This window comes from Xenopus tropicalis, chromosome 4 (genome assembly GCF_000004195.4).
Source record: "Xenopus tropicalis strain Nigerian chromosome 4, UCB_Xtro_10.0, whole genome shotgun sequence".
NCBI lineage: Eukaryota > Metazoa > Chordata > Amphibia > Anura > Pipidae > Xenopus > Xenopus tropicalis.
The window spans coordinates 18,731,983-18,756,370 of record NC_030680.2 but is presented as its reverse complement, the minus strand read 5'-3'; the positions used below and the strand labels follow the sequence as shown (position 1 = coordinate 18,756,370).

Genomic DNA, 24,388 nt, shown 5'->3' with positions numbered 1-24,388 from the left:
CAATTCTTTGTATAAACATATCTCCAGCAGGTTAGCAGTACCAGCCTCAGAATTCCTATTTAAATAAGTAATCGTAGCATCTGCTGCCTTCCTGGCACTGGCCAAATTCCCCTTCTCAGCATGAAACCTATACAATAATAATCATATTCTCTACCCCAGTATGAAGCAAGAAATAACCTGAATTATTACTTGTACCATAACTTGTATTGCAGAAGTGAAAGTACAAAGGGCTCATTTACAATTTGCGCCTGCCATCTTTTATCCGCTTGTTGTAAATTAAAAAAAAAAGTTGCTGTCCTGGACCATTTGTATGTACATTATGGGGCTGTAATGTTCCATGACAGCAGCCTCCAGTCTACAACAGTTCTGTGCTCAACAGAGTATGGATTGGTCACTTCCTTTCTCTCACAATACAGCAGTTCTGTCATGATTTATGGCTAAGATTATAGATATCTTTATAACACAGACGTTGTGGTGCTGAATCAGCAGCTTACTGGCCAGTATATGGAGTTTGCCTGACAAATATCTGGATGACAATAGGGGTAGGTGCAGGTTCTTAATTGTAGAGAGTACAGTTTCTATGTTTCTAGTTAAAAATAAAATTACCAGAGGAGGCCTTTTGCTGCCCCTGGCAAAGCACAACCTGAGGTTAGTTTCTCAACAGGGACATCACCTACCCCTTCCCCAGTTAAGAAAATTTGACTGACTGCTCTGGCTGATTAATTTAAGATTCAAAATGTAACAGTAGTCGACTTTCCTCAGCCTGCATCCTCCCAATTCCACAATTCCCTGCACTCGTAATGTCAATAAGGAAAGGAACATCGCAGTGCATTGTGGGTTATGTAGTTCCTGCATGCTGTATGTAAGCTGTGGAGAAGTTGTTATAATTTGTAACATTAATGTTTTAGTCCCTCCTCTCCTGCCAGGATTTCAAATCCAGAAATAGAACCGTTTAGCTGCTGAATTTCAACATACAGACATGGCATTTATTCATACTTTTTGAAGGCACATATTAGGGTTTTCTTTGATGTGTGGGGGTTATTTATCAAATTTTGGTCCAACTTTAAAGAAAACCGTCATTTACTAGGGGGTGGCAAAATGTTAAGACACTTCTCTGTGCTATTTTTTTTTCCAAGTTTGGCCCCACAGTTAAACAGACAGAGCAGCCTGTACTTTAATAGATTAACCTTTTCAATTGGAAAAGGATATTGCAGCAAGTTGCATTCCAAATTGGTCAAAGACAAATATTACACCCACTAGGCCCTGGTCACAAAATGAACTTGCTGGGTTTTCTCCCACACAACCAAGGTAAATGATTTTCGGACTTTGCATTGGCTCCCATTCCCAGCTATAGACTACTGCAGTCAGGAGAACATTTGCCTCAGGTGCAGGTAGCAACCCAGTCCCTAAAAAGCTGCTGTAGGGAAAGGGTGGCACAAAATGGCTGAAACCACTTCTGGGAGGGGGTAAGACAGATTTTTTTGGTTGCTCGTTGCGTTTATAAAGCATGGGGATTCCGTAGAGTATTCATTATTTATAATAATGAGTTTTATTATTAATAATATTTCCGAGCAATGGCCTTCGCCGCTAGCAATGCCCACCAAGACAATGGCGGACAAACCTATTATCTCGGACATCTTTTCTACTGTCGGAGATTCCCAGTCACGTGTTCGAACCCGCTGGCGTCACCTGACCCGGAAGTGCTCGCCGGCTCCTCTCTTCTTTCTTTTCCGGTGCAGCCGCGGCGTGTGATCGGGACAGCGTGCCGCTGCTATGAGCGTCCCGGCGTTTATCGATGTTACCGAGGAGGATCAGGTGCGACAACTTGAGTCTAGTGATTCGGGGTGGGGGAAAGGTCCGGCTGTTTCAGTGCTCTGCTTTGTTGTGGGGCCTGCAGCGCCCAGTCCTATGAGCCTTCCTGAGTGGGCCCTGGGGTGGACGAATAAAATACAATATTCCAGCCTTTTAATCCCGTTGCTCGATTTATTGAAGCTATAGTTTCCCGGCATTCCAATGGGGTATCGCTGGGAGTGCTGGGAGTTGTAGTGTAACAGCTGGTAGCGCTTCAGACGATTGCCGACTATATCCCCTGCAGCTGTAATGCAGTGTATGTGGGGGAGGGACCCTTGTTCCATGGACAGATCCTGATTTTCATCCCACTCCTGGGTTTTGTAAAAAAAAAAAAAATATGTTCCTGCCCATGTAATAACAGTGGTTTAACAATAATTCCATAGTCCCCTCCCTTCAGTTCCCATGTGGCCCTGGCTACTCAAAAGAGCCAAATATTAAATATTGGGTTAATAATAAGGCAATCCAGTTCTTTATTAATAAAGATAACTCCCCATGCTATTATTTCCACTATCTACTGTGTTTAACGTCATCATGTATGTATGTATATCTTTATTTATAAAGCGCTACTTATGTACGCAGCGCTGTACAGTAGAATACATTAATACAAACAGGGGGTTAATAAGATAATAAATAAATACAAAGTATAACAATAAATACAGATAAATACAGCAGCAATAAGTTAAGAGTCGAGGACACAAGAGGATGGAGGTCCCTGCCCCGCAGAGCTTACAATCTATATTTGAATTGTTACAGTGGGTGCAGGCCAGTGGTTTCTGGTGGGTCCCGAAGTGTTTGGGTGACGGCCTTTGCTTGGGTGTCTCTGGGTCAAGGGGCTGTATATGAGCTTCTCATAATGTATACTTATTCTGTTGTTTTCCTACAAAGTCATCTGCAGTCTGTTTTCTTGTAAATTAGAACACATTACATACATGTTGGTTAATGGGAACTCCAGCTTCCAAACCAGAATTTGTCAGTGAGCCCCAAACAAAAACAGAACCCCCTAATATACCTATCAGTGTAATCTGTACCTTCAAAAAGTATGAATACATTTTATATGCTGAAATCCAGCTGCAAAACAGTTCTTGTCTGTTAGCATCATTTGAAATCCTGGCAGGGGAGGAGGGACTAAAACACTGATGTTACAATTGTAACAACTTTTCCACAGCTGACAGACAGCATGCAGGAACTACATAACCCACAATGCATTGCACTGTGATGTTCCTTTCCCTATTGGCATCACGTCTGCAGGGAATTGTGTGATTTGGAGGATGCAGGCTGAGGGCAGTCCGACTACTGTTACATTTTATTTTAAAGTAGTCAGCCAGATCAGCAGGGGAACAGGGGGCGGGGCTTAGGGAACTGTTCCAAACCATATTATTCCATTAAACATCATGAAAAGGCTGCATATTTTTTTAATTGATCTATAATGCAAAGTTGCTTAAAATTATGTTTTCAAAAAGCTTAAGTTATGATTGGGTGGAGTTCCCCTTTAAAGGACAAATAAAGTAAAATTCTCTAGGTTTATGCTGATTTCTTAGGCACCCCATGTTAAATACGGTGGGGCCTGGGGTGTCTTCCTTATGAGAGCCACAATATTAGCATCGTTAGGTGGAGGAACTTATCCATTAAGGCCCAACCGCTCCTCCATAAATGCTTGATTGTTGCTAGAGTGTGCAGTCTCTTCCAAATTGAGATTCTAATTAGCTCAGGGTTTATGATTGCTCAATTTGAGGTTCCGTTAAGGGCCAACTATCAGATCCGGCTCATTTGTCCCTGCATGTCAAATTCGGCCCAGATCACCAAATGAGCAGATCAGGCCTTGGCCGCCTTTAGTTGTCAGTATCGGCCTGTGTGCCACCAATGTAACTGCCGATATTGTGCTGTCTGTTGGCTGCTAGATTGAAGCATAATAATCAGGGTTTGTACTAAGAATTTTAGGGGTACTTTCAAATGTGACTCAAAGCCTGATGAGGCTAATGTCATTTCCACTCTGATTTCATGCAGAAGTGGATACAGGGGTCCATACTCTAAATACCAGTAAGCATTGCATTGTTGCATTATGTCAGCTGTTGTCATGGGGGCATTTCCCGCAGAAATTGTATTGTGCTTTTCAATATTTCATCTCCCAGAGTTTGAAATGTGCCTGGCATTTAAAAACCCTTTACAGCTACCTAGCCATACACACGTTTCATATAGCTGTTTGCTATATAGATGTTGTGTTATATATCTATGTTGCTTACCTCCAAGAGTGCCTTTTGTGTTCATCGGTGGGCTTTTGCTATGTCATCCTATGGAGAAGTTCTGTCAGGGCTAGCAATAGGCAGCTCCTGTTTCTGTATGTTTATACAAATATGTACAGGATGTGTGCATGCAATAGGCTATTAATGTCTTATATCATAGCTGGGAAATCTCTATTAAAGGGAAAGTAAACCATTTTACAAAAGATAAAGATCAGAGCAAAACGAGCCTAGCCATGCTTTTGTTATAAATGAGGATTGCTAAACCTATGGCCCTTTTCCCGCTGAGTAGGTAGGTATTGCGATACAGTGATATTGCTGCTCATGCTGGCTGAGCACAACCCCCCTTATCCCTCATAGCCAAATTCTAATGTTGCCCCCTTCCAAAACCTAGCTGGGAGGTCAGCCTAATGCCTCAATGGCTATAGCCAGGGGTTAATGTGGCCATATGTTAAAAGATCTGCTCTTTTGGCCCTTGCACACTCCAGTAACCTATAGGCAGGGGTGACTGTCTGCTAATGAGCTGTGTGTGTGTGTGTGTGTGTGTGTGTGTGTGTGTGTGTGTGTGTATGTAATAGGCAGTGATTAGATTGTTAGCTCCACAGGGGCAGGAATGATGTACAGTCTCTTTACGTTGCTGGGAAATATGTCAGCACTGTATAAATAATAATAATGAGCAGTGTGCTGAAGCCTGCTCCAGTGATACACTAAGGGTTAGCCATAGAATGAGCCTGCTTTTCTTTGTTGCCTGCTCTGTACTGATAAGGAACTGCCATGCTGCAACTGTCAGTCAGAACTCTACCCACACCTCCCTCCATATGATACCAGCATGCACGCTGTGTGTATTACACTCAGTAACAACTCTCTCTCTCTCTCTGTAGGCAGCCGAGCTGCGGGCTTACCTGAAGTCTAAAGGAGCGGAGATCTCCGAGGAAAATTCAGAAGGGGGGCTTCACATTGACTTGGCCCAGATCATCGAAGCCTGCGACGTCTGTTTAAAAGATGATGATAAAGGTTTGTATTTAGAGATGAGCAAATCCCCGCAGGTGCGCAGCATTGCAATATATTCTACTGCCCCATGCAAGAAATTCTTAGGAAGAGTAATAAATCACCCTGCAAGGCACGTAGGAGGGCAATATTGGAGCCTGTTTAATCCTATACGCCAAATGTCAGCACGCTGTTATTTATTAATTATACGGGGTTAGGCAGGTACAAACCACCAGATCCCTGGAACTCGTACCAAACATTCCCATAATGGTCCTTGTGTTGATTTTAGATTTAAAGGATTCATTTTACTTTAGTATAATATAACCTGATCTTCTGAGACCATTTGCAATTGGTGTTTCTAAGTTTTTTTTCTGCAGTGTGGAACAGACGCACTTTGGTTGCTAGAGCCTAAGTTAACTTAGTAACCAGCAAGTGGTTTGAATGCTAGACTGGAAGAGTGTAGAGTAACTTGGTTGCACCGGGCTCCCCGCGCAAAAAATCATCTGAGGGGGCCCAGCATGGACAGTCCCTCCATCCCCCCTTCTGGGCCACTAGTGATGTGCAGGTTTGCCCACGGGTTGGGTGCGTTCCCTGCACAACATTTTTGGGTCGCGGGTGGATTTGGGTCGAGCTCTTTTGCTTGCCCTCCGTGCCTGCGACCTTACATTGCCAGCACCCTCTCTTATTTATAGGGGCGCCTCTGCCCCTTTTGTGATGTCAGTATTGGCCGGGTCGGGCGCAGGTCTGTTAATATAGGGAACTAGCTGGGTCGGGTAAGGTTCAGGCTGGGAGTGGGCGGGTTAGGGCCGGGTGTGGGAAAACTCGACCCGCACATCACTACGGCTCACACCACTGTTGTAAAGGTAGGGGAGGGGGGACTACTACACAGCAGACTCCCACATCTTGTCCCCCCACGACCGCAGGGTCTGCTGTATAGGTAGTTAAGCCTCTGCTAGGAGATAAATAGATCTGAATATAAAGACAATTATGACAATAACCATAGCACTAACATTGTAGCCTCACAGAAAAAGTTTTTGGGCTACCCCATTTGAAAGCTAGATAGAGGTAGAAGAGGAAGGCAAATAATTAAACTATTAACAAAAAGACCAATTAAAAAGTTGCTACAACTAGGGCATTTTATAACATACTAAAAGGGTGGGCCACCTCTATAGTGCCACATTCCTGTCTCCCTGCGAGTGCTTGGTGGATCTTTGCTTGCAGAGAGTTGTACAGTGCAGCCAATTGGATGAATGCTTTCATGATCAGAAGGCATTATTACTATGCTATTGTGCTAAAACTATGCTTGTTCCCTAGATGTGGAGAGTAGTATGAATAGCGTGGTGTCTCTGGTCCTGATTTTGGAGACGGATAAGCAGGAAGCTTTGATCGAAAGCCTGTGCGAAAAGCTGGTCAAGTTCCGGGAAGGAGAACGTCCATCATTAAGGCTGCAACTGTAAGTTCTGTGTTTGTTTTTAAAGGGGATCCAATGAAAGGAACTGTAATTGAAAACCATTTTGCCATATAGTAAACATTTTAGCATTTTTTTTAAAGGGGAACTCCACCCAAACACAGCTTAAGTTTTTTTTAAAAAAAATAAACACAATATACATCAATTAAAAAACATGCAGCCTTTTCATGATTTTTAATGTAACTATATGGTTTGGAACAGTTCCCTAAGTCCTGCCCCCCTACTTTGAGACTCAAATAAAATGTAGCAGTAGTCGACTGTCTTAAGCCTGCATCCTCCCAATCCCAGAATTCCCTGCATGTGATGTCAATAAGGAAAGGAACATCACAGTGCAATGCATTGTGGTTTACGTAGTTCCTTCATGCTGTCTGTAAGCTGTGGCGAAGTTGTAACAATTTGTAACATAAATGTTTTAGTCCCTCCTCCCCTGCCGGGATTTCAAATGATGTAGAGAGCTGGATTTCAGCATATAAAATGGTATTTATTCATACTGTGTTGTTTGGGGCTCTATAACTGCAATTTAAAACAGTGTCTGTCCTCCCTATTTGTACTGTTTATATGTTTTTAGCATCATTGTGACAGATTCTTGGTTTGCTTTCAGGCTGAGTAATCTCTTCCATGGCATGGACAAAAGTATCCCAGCTCGATACACTGTATACTGTGGTCTTATAAAAGTCGCAGCCACCTGCGGAGCCATCATCTACATTCCCACAGATCTCGACCAGGTAGGCTTTCTTCTGGAATTCACTGCCAGCAGTGTCCTTTAGTTAGTTGTATGTGTTTGGGTTGTTATCTAGAGAGAAGGTTTATGGGAGAAGGACATCACCTCCATATTGTAAAAGGCAAAAAGCTCACCGAGGTGCAGTTCTGCTTAGACAATAGTAGCAAACTTACACCTGGAAGATACTTACACAGTGGGAATAATACTGTATTCACCTCCTTTCTGAGTCTCACTCTGTGTCATTTGTTTCACGTAAGGTTCGCAAATGGATTTCTGACTGGAACCTCAGCACAGAGAAGAAACACATTGTGCTCAGGCTTCTTTATGAAGCTCTTGTCGACTGCAAGAAAAGGTACGTTGTTGCCCTCTCTGTGATATTGGCCTTTAATTGCTTGTAGGGAGCAGAGAGGCTCCATTATGTGTGTTTCTGGAAAAAAATGTAGGACACAGATTCCATTTAGTATTGCTGTGCGGTTAGAACACCAGGACCAGTGCCCTATAGCGTTCAATTAGGGGTCATTTTGTGTAATGGCACGTAGGCTTGTTTCAAGCATTTTGTAGCTCCATGGGCAGAATGCTTGATATTGACCCCCGTTCACTTTGAATTGCAATAGCCTTTATAGCACTGGGGCATTTACTATCACATTTTCTTGTGCTCTCTACCCCCCTCCCATGGGGGCCCCAAATATTAACCCATTGGTCACTGGGGCTCCTGGTTCAAGGGTTTTGCCAATAAGTAGAATGCGGTCCCAATACGAAAAAAATGAGTGCATGTACATAACCACACTCATGCCCATTAAACCAAACCCCCACTCTCCCTCATGCCCTGTCTACTTCATAGCCCATGAATTTCCCTTTTAAGTCTGCAGTACCCCCGTGATGGTGGCCCTGTCCCTCACCCACAGAGCTTCAAATGCCAGGGTGAAAGATTTGATACTGTACCATGTATCATTTTGCATAGGCCCACTATATCCATTGGTTCTTTTTTCAGCCTGATTTGACTCAAATCAAATCTCACTGTATGGCCAGCATAAATGGTCATTAATAAAACTTAGTGACAGTTGACCTTATGCACTTTGTTCATTCTTGGTCCTCAGTAGATTCCATTCTCTGTTCACTGGGAAAAACTGGCAAACAGCATCCGTTCTGCTCCAACAATATGTCTGCCGGGTAAATCAGTGTGTGATTAACACTGGCTCTGCCCAAGCATCCTGCCTAGTGTAGCAGATACATATCAGAAATCCCCCTCTAAATCAACATTTCCTTCAAACCACTGGGTGCTTTTAGTAAGCTGTTTCTGTTCCTAGGCATTATCTCTAGCTGCAAATGGAAATGATTTAAGGAGGTATTTCCTGGGCATAAATACATATTTTGATAGTTATTATTCAAAAATAATATTTCACATTGACATGAACAGGTTCATCTATTTGGTACTGTTCCAGCGGAATCATTTCCCTAACCAGGACTGTTTGCTGTGGGTCCCTCTGAAATAGATAGGAACGGTTATAATGGGAACATTACCCTACAAAATGCCATGCTCTAACGGATTGGCTGTGTCAGGGCAGATCACCTGTTACATATTTAATGTGCTTCTAATTTGTTGAAATCTGATGTCATTTTTCTTTCTTAACAGTGACGAAGCAGCGAAGGTGATGGTGGAGCTGCTCGGCAGTTACACGGATGATAACGCCTCCCAGGCTCGGCTGGACGCTCACAAGTAATGGCTCTAACCTTTCCTTTTATCACTGTAGGGTAGATACATGATTTATCTGAAAGGAGCAGTCTCACTGGCATAGGTGCTTAGCACAAGAGAATTCCTGGTTCTGTGGCATCACTGCGTACAATGTACAAGCATAGTTCCATATTCACATATTTATAAATGGCCTTGCCTGATGACATTAGGGCTTGTCTCTGTCGGCAGTAGGCTATGCCCCCTGTTGGCATCTTATAAAGTGGTTACGACACTGGCTGAGAATTATGAAAAATTCTCTACATACCTGTAGTAAGCATATGCCTGAAGTGTGTATATAGACACCTGGATTTTTAAAGAATAAACAAGGGCAGGCAGGGTAGTCGAGCCCCCACAGCATCATTGCTGAAAGATGCGGATCATTTGGCTGCAATGTCCTGCATTCACATCTGTTTCACGTAGAAGCAGTAGTGGAGAAATGGTGCCTACTGTGCTCTATGGCATTATTCCCCCGCGTTTGTCTCTGCAGAACCAGCCCATCTAGCTGTAGCATTAAAGGAGCCATACAAGAGCTCTGCAGGGAACGTTAGGATGGAAGAGAAATTTAGAGTGCATAATTTGGCCTATTTAAAGGCAAATCAGATTCCAAATACAGTACCTGATGAGTTCATCTCTGCTTTAGGTGCATCGTAAGGGCCCTGAAAGATCCCAAAGCCTTTTTGCTTGATCACCTTCTTGCTTTAAAGCCTGTCAAATTCCTGGAAGGAGAACTGATTCATGATGTAAGTAGCAATTCTTTCCCCAAACTATCTGTAGTTTGTATAATTCTATGTTAATAAGCAATTTACCATAGTGCCTTAGAATATATGTCTATGGCAGGCTATGTGTAATACAAATGGTAGGCAGTATCACACATGGGATGTTTGGGGCACAAAACAATCATAAATGTATCCAGAAGTAACAAAACATTAACCATACCAAAAGGACAGAGGTCCCTCAGCGCTCCTAACTCATTTTGCATCATTGGGCGCTTGAACAGAGGATTTCGGATTGTTTTGTGCACCAAATAAACATGAGACTGCCTACTACTTGTATTTCTATGTGGTTTATACGGCAGTTTTCTTATGTGTATCAGATGGCTTACTCCTAAGTAAAAATATATTACAGGTATAGGATCTGTTATCTGGAAACCCATTATCCAGAAAGTTCCAAATCCTCCCCATCTCCCGTTGACTCCATAATAAGCAAATAATTCTAAATTTTAAAAATGATTTCCTTTTTCTCTGTAATAATAAAACAGTACCTGTACTTGATCCCAACTAAGATATAATTACCCCTTATTGGGGGCAGAACAGCCCTATTGGGTTTATTTAATGGTTAAATGATTCCCTTTTCTCTGTAATACCTGTACTTCATCAACAACAACAACAAACATTTGTAAAGCGCTTTTCTCCCGTAGGACCCAAAGCTAAGATATAATTACCCCTTATTGGGGGCAGAACCAGCCCTATTGGGTTTATTTAATGGTTAAATAATTCCCTTTTCTCTGTAATTATAAAACAGTACCTGTACTTGATCCCAACTAAGATATAATTACCCCTTATTGGGGCAGAACAGCCCTATTGGGTTTATTTAATGGTTAAATGATTCCCTTTTCTCTGTAATAATAAAACAGTACCTGTACTTGATCCCAACTAAGATATAATTACCCCTTATTGGGGCAGAACAGCCCTATTGGGTTTATTTAATGGTTAATGATTTTTAGTAGACTTAAAATATGGAGATCCAAATTGTGGAAAGACCCTTGAAAACCCCTGGGTCCCAAGCATTCCCCTGTATTATAGTATCAAATATATTGATCGCATGGATATGTTGAAAGCAAAGGAGGTCACTGTTTAACAGCAATCTGTTCATTTTGCCATTTGATATAATTTTCTTTATTTTTGTTTTTTTTAATAAGCTTTTGACCATATTTGTCAGCGCCAAGCTGTCCTCCTACGTCAAGTTCTACCAGAACAACAAAGATTTCATTGACTCACTGGGTAAGCAGAATGCCTTATTTCTTCCTAAAATCCCCCCCTTTGATTTTATAACAAGGCACACAGGGCTGTTTCTAGCATCCGATGGTATGATCACCTGTCAGATAATTTCAGTGTCTACAGGGGCCACTGTGGTGTAATTTTTACTTAAAAGGCACAGTACACACCCCTTTTCAACGCAAGCTCAGTAATTAGACATTTAATTAAACTTTTTGCCAGTTGTTTTAATTAAGAAACATCTATGGTTTTCTGTTATGTCTGTCACTAAACAAGAAATGAAGCTAGTTTTACTTTAGCACTTCCTGTCCTACAGAACTAATTACCAGTGCACTGAGAAGTCCCTAATAATGAGCTGCTAAAAGGCTTCTGCTTACTAAACAACAAAGAGGTACTTGCCAGTGCTTCATGGTACCCATACTCCGCCCTCCTTACGCGTTTCACACCATTGGGTGCTTCATCAGAGGAGGTTATGTGCAGTTTCTGCTTAGAGAAGGGAGAGGTTTGTTTTTTTTAAAGGTAGCTAGGGTGCTCTGAACTAATATCCCTGTTAATAAAGGAACAGGGGGGTGAGTTCACCGAACACACTCCAACTTTTAAATAAGAAAATTATAACAATAGGCAGAAGTCCTATTCAATGTCCTAATTTTTAGCAAAGGTTTTTGGTGTATACTGTTCCTTTAAAGACAGCACTCTGTATTCTCAAAACAGCCCAGTGTTGCATTGCACTTAGGGTTTGCTGTATGTGTATACAGTAGAACCCCCAATTTACATCCCCGGATTTTAAGTTTTCCCGCTTTTTACACCGTTTTTTTGTGGTCCCACCAATTTTAATGCATTCCTATGGGCTCTATTCCCGGACTTTACATATGAATTTCCCGCATTTTACACTGTTTTTATCATGCCTCTCCCTAGCAAATCGCTTAGTTTTAAGGTAAAAATACAGCTTACTTTAGGAATTAAAGTTTCCCCCATGTCTTGCGATCACAGGTGCCATCTTAGGAAGGTAAGTGTCACCTCTATCGCCTCATATTTCATACTGCGCATGCGTACCTATCCGGGAGCGTACAAAATACCGCGACAGTTGCACAAGTATGGGGAACAGCTGTACAAGGTGCAGATTTTTAAAAGAGTACAGATTTTTGTTTCAGTGCTGTACAGTATTCTTTCCGCATCTTATTAATTTATAGTGATATTCAAACTTTTAGCAAACACATGCATTAAATGCAAAATGTTTTACAGTACTGTAAAAAGCTGTTTCAGTACTTCTGCTAAAACCTGTGAAATAACTCAGTAAAGGAACTGTGTTGCAAATAAAAATTTATTCCTGTACTTATTTCCTTTAAATCATTGACATTTATGTGTCCTTAACACATTTCCCTGATTTTACATTTTCCCTGATTTTACATCTTTTTTTCATGGTCCCCTGAAAAACGTAAAATGGGGGTTCTACTGTATATTTGCCTGGGTTAGATGTATATATCTGTATGCAGGCTCAGCCTAGGAGAGAGAAGGATCATGTATAGGCTTTCCTCACATGCTGTTGGATTCCATTTTAGGAACTTGGGACTAAATGTTTCTGTTTTTATAGTTGCTGGTAACAAATGTACCAACGATACTTCTTACATTGAACTTTGCAAACTGCATTTTCTTTGATTTATGAACAGATAAAGATTCTGTGCCACCCATTCGCCCACTCTAAAGGTGGCCACACACGTGGCGATCTGCGATGTCGCACGAAAGATCGTCAGACCCGCCACTAGCCTTCAGGGCTGAAACGGCAGATAAGGAGGTAGAAACAATAGGATTTCTACCTCCTTCTGCCAATTCAGCCCTGCCGGCAGATTTTGCTCAGGCGCCTTCTATGGCGCCCGATCAAAATCTTTTGACCTGGCCGATCGGCGAGTCAACCTATATCAGCAGCCTCCTGCGATACCGGTCGACTCACCGACTTGCGATACACGCACCGAATATTGTACGAAACGAGTTTTCGTACGATATTATCGGTGCGTGTATGGCCAGCTTAAAGCTCCTTTTGCAAGGCACCCTGGGAATCTCAATCTTTTTTACAGTTTTTTACAGTTTATTTGCAATTTGATAAACGATAATTCCAAGCAGCCTTCCAATACACTTTAATGGGGTTGTTCACCATTAGAATTCTGTTCTGAAACAATTTGCAAATGTCTCTTCATTTTTTATTTTTATTTGCAGATTTTGGATTATTTGGCTCTTTATTTAGCAGCTCTCCAGTTTGGAATTTCAGCAGCTATCTGGTTGCTAGGGTCCAGTTTAGTCTAGCAACCAGGCAGTTGCTTGAAAGGGAGACTGGAATATGTATAGAGGAGGGCCTCAATAAAAAGTAACAATAAAATTGTAGACTCACAGGGCAAACGTGGAAGGCAAATAATTCAAAAACTATTGAAAAAAAATTAAATCAATTCAAAATTTGCTAAGAATAGACCAATCTATAACATACTAAACGTTAACCTGAAGGTGAACCACCCCTTTAATTCAAAATAGTCAACAGTCCAGTTTCCACAACACAATGCAGTTAATCACAGGACTATAACGTTTGCAAGGCATTGTGGGAGTCTCGGTTGCCAATAGCAAGGAATTATGGTGGCTTGGGTCTCTGTCCATACAGATGTACAACATGGCTTCCTCACTGGAGCAATGCTGGAGATTACACACAGTATCCATAGCCAGAGAGTGGAGATAGGGGGCCGAGCTGCAGGTTGCCGCTATCCTCCACGCTTTCCCACTCATTTGTTTCCTAGCTTGGGATCTGTGTGATGGAATGTTAATGTCAGCAGCTCCTTTATTTACACACGGAGGGAAAGGGAGTAGTCATTAACACTCTGAAACTCCCCCATTCATGTGTAATTGACTGTTTCAAAGGAGCAGAGGTCCATCAGCCATTGCATGCATTAAAATTACATTTTCCATATTGCTTTTTTTTTTTCTTTACCCCCTTCAGCCGTGGGTTGGGGGGGGGGTCACAGCCAATGGCAGACATGTTAAATGATGCATTCCGTTAATTTTGCAATAAGGGTTCTGATGGCTTTGTGAGCAAAAACTTGTTAAATTGGAAGTCTAGCCTTTTATGGTGCATTACAGGTCAAACACAAGTCCTCTGCAGGATCTGCTCAGGATTTGTATAGTTTGTTTTTTCTTCTCAAATTTCCAGCAAAAGTTTGCACCTTGAGAAATTACAAATAAGCATAAATGAATGCTGGCCGACAATGAACAATAACTGCAGCCTAAATATATCTTTTTGTTCCCCACCCTTCTTTTTTATCACTAGAACACTATTGCCATCGGAAACACCTGCACAAATAGCACACAAACTCCCCCCCCCCCCCGACAGGAAGTTAATTAGCTTCCTTTTTATTAATTAAGCTTAATGGGCGCTAATTGATTTTGGTCATTTACTTTTGAAGCCATGTGACCAGACCTCATTGATGCACCTCATTGGCTTGAGTTATGGCCGCTGTTTCAAAAAGTGAAGTTCTGCCGGTTAATGAACGCTAATTAGAATTACCGCTAATTAACACGTTGCTTCATGCAAACCTTGGAGGCGTTGATTGAAATAGGCAGGGGGTTATTGCATTTATGTTGTAATTTACTTATAATAGAATTACTGTACGATGTCAGATATGCTGCATTAATGAATAACTCTGCCATTCCTAAAAGTTATCTTCATGTTTCTGTAACGTAAATAGATTAGATACATAAACATACACAGTCATACATACGCACAGACTCCAAGATATAGGCAGTTTAATTGGCTCCTGATGAAACTGACCCTACTGTGTATATGTGATAGGGACCTTTAATTGTGAGCCCCCAATTAACAGATCATTTTATAATTTCTCCTTTGTAAATCACCTGGAGTTTCGTAACCATTTAGAATCACAATAATACAGACTGAATCAGGGTCAGACTGGGGAGTGTGAGGCCCTCGGGGGCCCTGTCCCCCATCCCCATGTGCTTTCCTTATACTTTGCCGCAATCAAGAGGGGGGGGGCAGCTGGTGGGGTTGGGGTCTGGGCCTAGGCCCACTGGGTTCTTTCCTCAGAGTCTCACCAGCCCAGTCCGACCCTGGCTTCTATACAAGCCGTGGAACGACATGATGACCTCTAATATCTTACACTTATAGTACATTGTTGCTTATAATACAAAAGATTTGCTTGCTGGCGACTTCACCAAACGTGCAGATCTTTCCATGTATGGCCAGCTTTAAAATGGGACAGATTTAAGCTGCATCTGTAGAGCAAGTTGGCAGCTTCTCTGCCTATGTATGAGCCATTCCCAACAGCTTCCCCAGCAATTTTTCTAAAAATCGCCCGGATATCAATTGGCCAGGTTTGAAATTCAGTTGGATGAGGATGCAGTTCTCTCACAGGTCTGCATTCCAATCATTGGCTGGCACAATTTTGCCTTGCATGTAGGTGGCCAAACCGGGCAAAGATCTGCTTATTAAACAAGCTGATCTTCATGTGAATGGCCAACTTTACTTGTGTGTTCTTAAAGCAGAAACAACAAAGCAAATGCAATTGTTAATGACCATTTTAACTAAACAGAGGGTTAAACATATTGCAGGTCTCTCTCATGAGCAAAACATGGAGAAGATGAGGCTCCTTACCTTTATGGGAATGGCCGTGGACAACAAGGAAATCTCATTCGATACTATCCAGCAGGAGCTGCAGATCGGCGCCGACGAGGTGGAAGCATTCATTATTGATGGTAAGTCATTCTCTTGTATCCCCCCCCCCACTTCATTGATGCAGGCCATATATAGATACGTATATAGAAATTTGCAGTGGCCTATTGTGTTGGCATAGGAACGTGGCATATATGGCCCCTGGGCGCATAAACCACTACTATAACCCATTTCCTTTTAAAATCATAACCTGAAAGAATGAAAACCTTCATAGACCTATTTCCTTTTTTATATTTCTAGCTGTCAAAACAAAGATGGTGTACTGCAAGATCGACCAGACGCAGAAGAGGGTTGTCGTCAGGTAAAAAAAAAGCACTTTTCATTTTCCCTCAGCACTTTTTGCAAAAACAATTTGCCGGGTTTTAATTATTTCACGTAATCCCTCTGTTTAATATGTTAGGAAGTGAGGACTGTTCCTGTCCTGTGCCTGTATTTAAATGCTGGCTGTTTATCATAATTTTATTAAAGCCCAGGCCTGAATGTGATTAGCTTATTTAATGAAAGTGTCCTATTTTCCAGCACATTTCACTTAATGGGCGCAGTAATGGCTTGAATGCTAATTAGCTGTGTGCTTGCAATAACCGCCATGGAGTGATTTAACCAATGAGGGATTCTCTCTCTCTCAGGGACTCTCTGGTTATTCTGTGTCCCTCACTTGCCATATCTGTAGATGCATTTTGATGACCATGTGTTTACATTTGAATGGAATAATGTGATATTGTATTTCCCTACTGTTTGTTTATAAAGAAAAAGTGACTGCTGTAAGGTGGTCAGAAACAGCATTTTATGCTTCCTGTTCAAATAAGTGGAATCCGATAGAAACACAGGGCATTGTGAATGACGTGCCGTGGGCCTTAAGGCCCCCATACACGGGCCAATAGAAGCTGCTGATATGGGTCCCTTGGACCGATTCGGCAGCTAATCGGCCCGTGTATGGGCAGAAACGAGCGGCCTGGCCTGAAATTGGCCAGATATCGATCGGCCAGGTTAGAAAATCCAGTCGTATCGGGGACCGCATCGGCTCATTGATGCGGTCCCCAAACCGACTGCCCATGGCCGCAAATGTAATCCGATCGTTTGGCCCCAGAGACCTTTAGTCTTTGTATCAATGGCTAAAAAATAACAATAGGGAACAGCGCTGCTATGGCTCCAAAGGGATTAAACACTCTCTCAAGCAAGCAAGCTGCCTCTTTTTGAAGTGTGGGGGGCCAATGCTGTCAAATGACTTCTGCAGGAAAACAAAATGTAAAGCTGGCCATACATGGGGTAATAAAAGCTGCCAACTTGGCTCCTGCAGTACAAGATAGAAGCTTGTTGGCCAATGTATGTGTCCTTTGATGGCCTGGCCAAGCAATATCTGGTCAAACATCTGACTTGATATCTGTTGAGTAGGATAAGGTGGCTGTACATTGGTAGATTTAAGCTTTTGATTTGGGTCCTTACCGCCAATGCAGCAGCTTGTCTGCTTGTGTATGGGGCTCTCTGATAGGCCTTGTCACACAACGTATGACGTATGAGCCGCTAGCACAATCAGGGAAATACCACACGTGCCACAGGGGTTGTTTCCCAGGGGTTTATTACAACCAAACGTAGATAAACAGGGAAAGGGCAATACGCATGGAAGGTCCACAAGTCCCAATTACATCAATCCTCCTACAGGGAGTCTTCAGGGCAAACCCCCTCTGCACAGTCTCCAGGGAACAAAGGCCGAGTCTCCCAGCCCAACCCCCAATACACAAAGGTGTCCCACCCAGACAGTCACAATTACCTGGGTAGCCTCCCCAGGCAGTTCCAATGGGAATAAACAAAGTTCCTTTTTGGGTAGTTCCACAGAAACACACTACCTTGGTTCCAGGGGCAAACAGTCCTTCCACAGGGGTTAGGGTAATCCAGTTGGAGGGAATCTTCCTGCCTGAGCTAGGATGGATCCCAAGGAACCGCAGGGGAGGGTGTCCTGCCGTAGCGAGGTTACACCCAGATGAACCAAAAGCTCCTTCTCCACCCACAACCTCTGGGTTTTCTACCCTGCTGCTGGTACCTCCCCTCTTTTCCACACCCCCTAGGATTGATTGGTTAGGAGGCTGACCCTGCTTCTGCTTAACCCAACCCTAGCAGCTCCAATTGGCAGGGTCCCCTGCAGCATCATTAGGGGAGGGGTTTAACCTAGGAGGGACTTGCCCAGCTCCTCTGGAGGGGACTTATGGGAGCTTCTTTGTTTAAAACCCTTTCGGCGGGAAAACAGAACAATGGGCTGCCACCATCTTGGCTAGATCATGCACTGGCTAAACATGGGGCCAGTATAAGGGTTTTTTGGTCACACTTCTCCCCCCTGGCGCAGGTGGTTTCCCTGGGGCTCCCCTTTATTAGGGAGGGCCTCAGGAACCACTGCTGGTCGGTTAGTCCTCCTGGCGTGAGAGTCCATCTGCATTGTGATGCTCTTTTCCCTTTCGGTGTTGAATGGTGAAGTTATACTGTTGAAGCAGGAGGCTCCATCTTAGAAGTTTCCCATTGTCTCCTGAGACCCTCTGTAACCAACTGAGGGGGTTGTGATCTGTCACAACAGTGAATTCTCTGCCATACAGATAGGGCTGCAGTTTCTGTAAAGCCCATACAATTGCTAGGCACTCCTTTTCAATGGTGGCATAGGCAGCCTCTCGGGGTAACAGTTTCCTGCTCAGGTAGGCAACGGGGTGCTCCTCACCATAGGTATTAACTTGGGAAAGTACTGCTCCAAGGCCAAAATTGGAAGCATCAGTCTGCAAAATGAAGCGCCGGGAGAAATCTGGGGCCGCCAGCACAGGGGAACTAGCCAGAGCTTGCTTTAGAGCGTTCATGGCTGACTCACATTCTGGGGTCCACACAATGGTTCGAGAACGTTGGCGACTTGTCAGATCTGTCAAGGGTTTGGCAACAGTACTATAGTTAGGGATAAATTTCCGATAATAACCTGAAGTTCCTAAGAAGGCTAATACCTGTTTTTGAGTTTTGGGTATAGGCCACTGACAAATTGCCTCAACTTTAGCAGGATCAGGGCGAAGCTGTCCACCCCCAACTCTATGTCCCAAGTATTGTACCTCGGCCATGGCTAAGTGGCACTTTTCTGGCTTAAGGGTAAGCCCAGCATCCTGAATTTGAGCAAAAACTCGCTGGAGGTGCTGGAGATGCTCCTCCCAAGTCTGGCTAAAGACAGCTATGTCATCCAGATAGGCCTGAGCAAAGTCCTGCATTCCCTCCAGCAGCCTGTTCACCAGGCGTTGGAAAGTTGCGGGCGCGTTTCTCATACCAAAGGGCATTACCGTAAATTGATATAAACCAAAGGGGGTGAGGAAGGCTGACTTTTCCTGGGCACTAGGGGCAAGGGGAATCTGCCAGTAACCGCGACTGAGATCAAGGGTAGTCAAATATTTTGCATTTCCCAGCCGGTCTAAGAGCTCATCTACCCTGGGCATTGGGTAAGCATCAGTGGTGGTCACATCATTAAGTCGTCTATAGTCCACACAGAATCGGGTACTACCATCTTTCTTGGGCACCAGCACCACAGGTGAAGCCCATGGGCTATGGGAGGGAGTAATAACCCCAAAGGCCAACATCTCATCTATCTGACTTTTCATCTCTGGCCGAACTGCTTCGGCCACTCGGTAAGCAGGGCTACGTATAGGTAACTGAGTTCCTGTATCAACTTTATGTTCAGCCCAGTGGGTGCGCCCTGGGTTCGCCGAAAACATGGGAGAATAGGAATGTAAAATTTTACGAAGTTGGTCTTGTTGAGATAGGTGAAGGTGGTCACTTATGGTAACTGCGTCTATTCCCCTGGCTGGAGTGGCCTCCTCAATAAGGTTGGGGAGTGGAGGATCATCAGTACCTTCAACTGGTGCACTGCATATGGCACTAACAATGTCCTCTCTGATGTGATAAGGCTTCATCATATTTATGTGGACAGTCTTATAGTGAGATGGGTCCTCAGGGGGAGTTACCACATAGGTTGTATCATGAAGCTTATGAGTGACCACATAGGGTCCTTCCCATGCAGCCTGGAGCTTGTCATGACGTGTGGGTACTAGGAGAAGCACCTTGTCTCCTTCCATAAACCTGCGTTCCCTGGCCTTGCGGTCATACCACACTTTCTGCCTTTGCTGAGCTGCGGAGAGGTGATCATGTGCCAGGCTGGTCATTTGTTCCAGACGCTGGCGAAACTTTAATACATAGGGGATTATGGGGACTTCTTGTGATTGTGGGGCCCCTTCCCAATATTCACATAGTAAATCTAAGGGGCCTCGGACCCTTCGACCATACAACAGTTCAAAGGGAGAGAATCCTGTGGACTCTTGGGGAACTTCTCGATAGGCAAATAGCAAATGGGGCAAATAACGCTCCCAGTCCTTCTCGCCAGATTCCACAAATGTCCGTAACATGGTCTTTAGTGTCCCATTAAATCTCTCACAAAGACCATTTGTTTGGGGGTGGTATGGGGATGAGTGGATCGCCCGGACCCCACAACGCTGCCACAGGCATTGCAGTAGTTGGGATGTGAACTGGGGTCCCTGGTCTGACAATATTTCACTAGGAAAGCCCACCCGGCTGAAAATCTGGATAAGGGCATCAGCCACTGTGGGGGCATCAATTTTACGCAATGCTACAGCTTCTGGGTACCGGGTGGCATAATCCATTACAGTGAGGATATACTGTTTTCCAGAATGGCTTGGCCGGCTAAGGGGCCCAATAAGATCAACTGCCACCCGTTGGAAGGGCTCACTGATGATGGGCAAGGGGCAGAGGGGAAACTTGGGCTTATCATTGGCCCTGCCAGTCCTCTGACAGCTGTCACATGTGCGGCAGTACCGCGTCACCTCCTGTGAGATGCCAGGCCAGTAAAAATTTTGGGTCAATCGGTGTCGAGTACGGGTAACCCCCTGGTGTCCAGCTAAAGGGATCTCATGGGCCATGTGAAGAAGCTGAGCCCGGTAACTCAGGGGTACTATAAGTTGTCGGGAACTCTTCCATGGCTGGTTGGGGTTCCCCTTCACAATCCTATAGAGTAGCCCCTGCTCCCAAACAATCTGTTCCCCTCGCTCATTTGGGGGTTTCCCTGCCTTAATTCGTATACATTCTAAGGTAGGGTCAGTGTGCTGAGCTTCCCTAAAGGTAGTGGGGTGGAGCAAGTCAGGGGTAGGGGGACTGTCACAGTCAGCTGCAGGTTCTCTTACCATTTGTGGCGCATCCATGGAGACAGCGTTGACTTCATTAGTATCTCGGGAGAGGCTGCATTCAATATGGCCCACATCATTGCCCAGGAGGATCTCAGCAGGCAGTTGTCGCAGTATGCCAACTCGATGAGTAAACGGCCCATGTCCTAGATCCAAGGTGACCTGGGCTAGGGGAATATCTTGTTTGTGCCCCCCAGCCAGAACAATACGGGCAGTTTTGCCAGGAATCACTGCATCTGCAGAGACAATATGGGGCTCCACTAGGGTAATAAATGATCCTGAGTCTAAGAACCCCTCCACCTGCCTACCATTGATCCTGACAGGAAGTACATGTTTTCTGGGCTGTCCACTGTTGTCCCAGCCCATCCCCAAGACAACATATTCCTCTATTACATCCTCTCTTGGCCTGGGAGGGGCAACCGCTGGGTCTGTGGTAAGCTGCCGTACTGTCTGGATAACTTGCTGACGAATATTGGGTCCTGGTGAAGAGACAGCAGCGACCTGCCGAGGTGCAGAGAGCCTCCCTGTGGGCCCTGGCGGGGCAGGACGTAGATTTAAAGGGCAGGCTGGAGATAAATGGGCCAGAGATCCACAACGGAAACAGGTCCGGGGTGTGGCTGCGCGAGTAGGTGCTGAGAGGGTGCGATTAGGTAAATGGTTTAACCGCGGAGGCTGGGGGCGGTCCAGACCACGGGTGTTGACCATAGTACCTGAAGCAAGGGTAAGGGGGCGGGCCTGGGAGCGGTTTTCAATATACTCATCCGCTAGCTGGGTGGCCTCATCTAGGGTGCCTGGCTTGCGGTCACTTACCCACTCCCGTACCTCAGTGGGGCATCGTTCAAGGAATTGTTCCTTAAGGATAAGCTGGCATAAGTCTTCCAGAGTGTGGGTCTTGTTGCCGCGTATCCAGTGGCGAAATGCCCTTTGTAGTTTCCCACCAAAGTTCTGGTAGGTATCTTGAGGGATTTTAACCAGGCTACGGAATGTTCTCCGGTAGGAATCAGGCGTAATGGAATAGCTGGCTAAAAGTATCCGCCGTACTTCCCCATAATTCGCCCTCTGAGGATAAGGGATTTCCTGATAAACTTCATTAGCTTTGCCTGTGAGCTTACCCGCCAGTATAAGCACCCACTCCTCCTGAGGGACTCGGTGGTCCTCACACAAACCTTCAAAGGAGCGAAGGAAACCGTCTATGCTCTGCTTAGATTCATCAAATGTGGGGAAAGCAGCATGAGTCAATTTCACCACTCGCCGCTGAGCATTGGGTGACCCCACAGCAGGCCCAGAGCTCAAGGGCCCAGGCTGATTGGTCTGCAAAGTTAGGCGCCATACCTCTAGCCGTTCTGCTGGGGACAGGCCTGGGCCAATAGCAGCTAAGTGTTTATGGAACATAGTGAGAGTGCTGTCCTCACCTCCCTCCGCTGCATCTTGATGCAAGTTAGACATCTCTTCTCCCCCCTCAGGAGTCTCCGGGTCCCCCTGGGTGTCGCCTTCTTGGGTAGGCTGAGCATGGGGAGTGAGTAGCTCCATCAGCTCGTGTCTCCGCTTCCCCTCTGGGTCAATACCCCACCGGTGACAGAGCCGTTGCAGCGTGGGTAGCCGGAGCTCAGAGAGCTCATGAGCTGTAAGGTCCAAGTAGTTCCCTGATGTGCTAGCATCCATATCCGCACCACTGCCACCAGAAATGTCACACAACGTATGACGTATGAGCCGCTAGCACAATCAGGGAAATACCACACGTGCCACAGGGGTTGTTTCCCAGGGGTTTATTACAACCAAACGTAGATAAACAGGGAAAGGGCAATACGCATGGAAGGTCCACAAGTCCCAATTACATCAATCCTCCTACAGGGAGTCTTCAGGGCAAACCCCCTCTGCACAGTCTCCAGGGAACAAAGGCCGAGTCTCCCAGCCCAACCCCCAATACACAAAGGTGTCCCACCCAGACAGTCACAATTACCTGGGTAGCCTCCCCAGGCAGTTCCAATGGGAATAAACAAAGTTCCTTTTTGGGTAGTTCCACAGAAACACACTACCTTGGTTCCAGGGGCAAACAGTCCTTCCACAGGGGTTAGGGTAATCCAGTTGGAGGGAATCTTCCTGCCTGAGCTAGGATGGATCCCAAGGAACCGCAGGGGAGGGTGTCCTGCCGTAGCGAGGTTACACCCAGATGAACCAAAAGCTCCTTCTCCACCCACAACCTCTGGGTTTTCTACCCTGCTGCTGGTACCTCCCCTCTTTTCCACACCCCCTAGGATTGATTGGTTAGGAGGCTGACCCTGCTTCTGCTTAACCCAACCCTAGCAGCTCCAATTGGCAGGGTCCCCTGCAGCATCATTAGGGGAGGGGTTTAACCTAGGAGGGACTTGCCCAGCTCCTCTGGAGGGGACTTATGGGAGCTTCTTTGTTTAAAACCCTTTCGGCGGGAAAACAGAACAATGGGCTGCCACCATCTTGGCTAGATCATGCACTGGCTAAACATGGGGCCAGTATAAGGGTTTTTTGGTCACAGGCCTAGCCAACCAACATCTGGACAAAAATCCAGCAGATGTTGTTTGTCTGGTTGGGTATATCAGAATAAAGATCCGTTTGTTTGGACAACTTTGCCAATCATGCAGACCTTTCAGAGTATGACCAGCTTTTTGAATAAGGACCACAATGGCGCTGAGATGTGATTTACTCCGGACATGTCTCCTAGGGCTGTACGCTGATCCGATCATTGGCTCAGGGGCCCAAATGAATAGATCGGGCCAGTTTGAGCCAAATATGGGGAAAAGAACGTGTTTGGGGTGTGGGATATTTCAATATAATTGTAATTTTAATATATATTTAATATGAGATCCCTTCCTTCAGTTTCCTGCCACTTGCCCCTTTAGTCACTGAAAAGCAACACACAATATTAAATATGGCACTTGATGTTTATGTCTGCCGACTCATTGACCACAGATTGTTAGAATTGACACGGATACGGCTGATTGGTTATATTCAAACCAGCTGTTACCTCTACAGCCGGCTGCTCATTTGTGAACTGCTTACTGCAAACCCAATTTCATTCATGTGTTTTGGACCTCACAGGGCACCTTAGCCCTAACCTTGTCCTATATTAAAGGGGCAATATTTTAATAGATATTTTTTTTGTTTGTTTGTGTAGTCACAGCACACACAGGACCTTCGGGAAGCAGCAGTGGCAGCAATTATATGATACGCTCAACACTTGGAAGCAGAACTTAAACAAAGTGAAGAACAGTCTCTACAGTATTTCCGACGCTTGATTATGATGATTATGATGATGATGATTATTAGCTTTTTTTATCCAGTGCAAAACAGCAGTTTTTGGGACGCTTTATAAAATTTGACCTCCTCTGGATCCAGTTATGTCAGGAAGGCAACAAGCCCGTTAGCAGTTCAACTTTACATTGGAAGGAAATTGTTTCTATGCCATCTAATAATAAAACGGAAAAAAACATCTAA

The 24,388-nt window shown here is 44.6% G+C and overlaps 1 protein-coding gene across 1 annotated transcript; it reads left to right on the top strand.

The window, feature by feature from the left end:
• Nucleotides 1–1,740: 1,740 nt before the first annotated feature.
• On the top strand, nucleotides 1,741–24,388 carry eif3m (eukaryotic translation initiation factor 3 subunit M). The gene is given in 11 exon segments (NM_001004794.1): nucleotides 1,741–1,815; nucleotides 4,970–5,102; nucleotides 6,390–6,528; nucleotides 7,145–7,268; nucleotides 7,522–7,616; nucleotides 8,898–8,981; nucleotides 9,637–9,736; nucleotides 10,915–10,996; nucleotides 15,593–15,736; nucleotides 15,954–16,014; nucleotides 24,069–24,388. Coding segments are annotated over 11 exon segments (1,125 nt in total). The 5' UTR covers nucleotides 1,741–1,773; the 3' UTR covers nucleotides 24,190–24,388.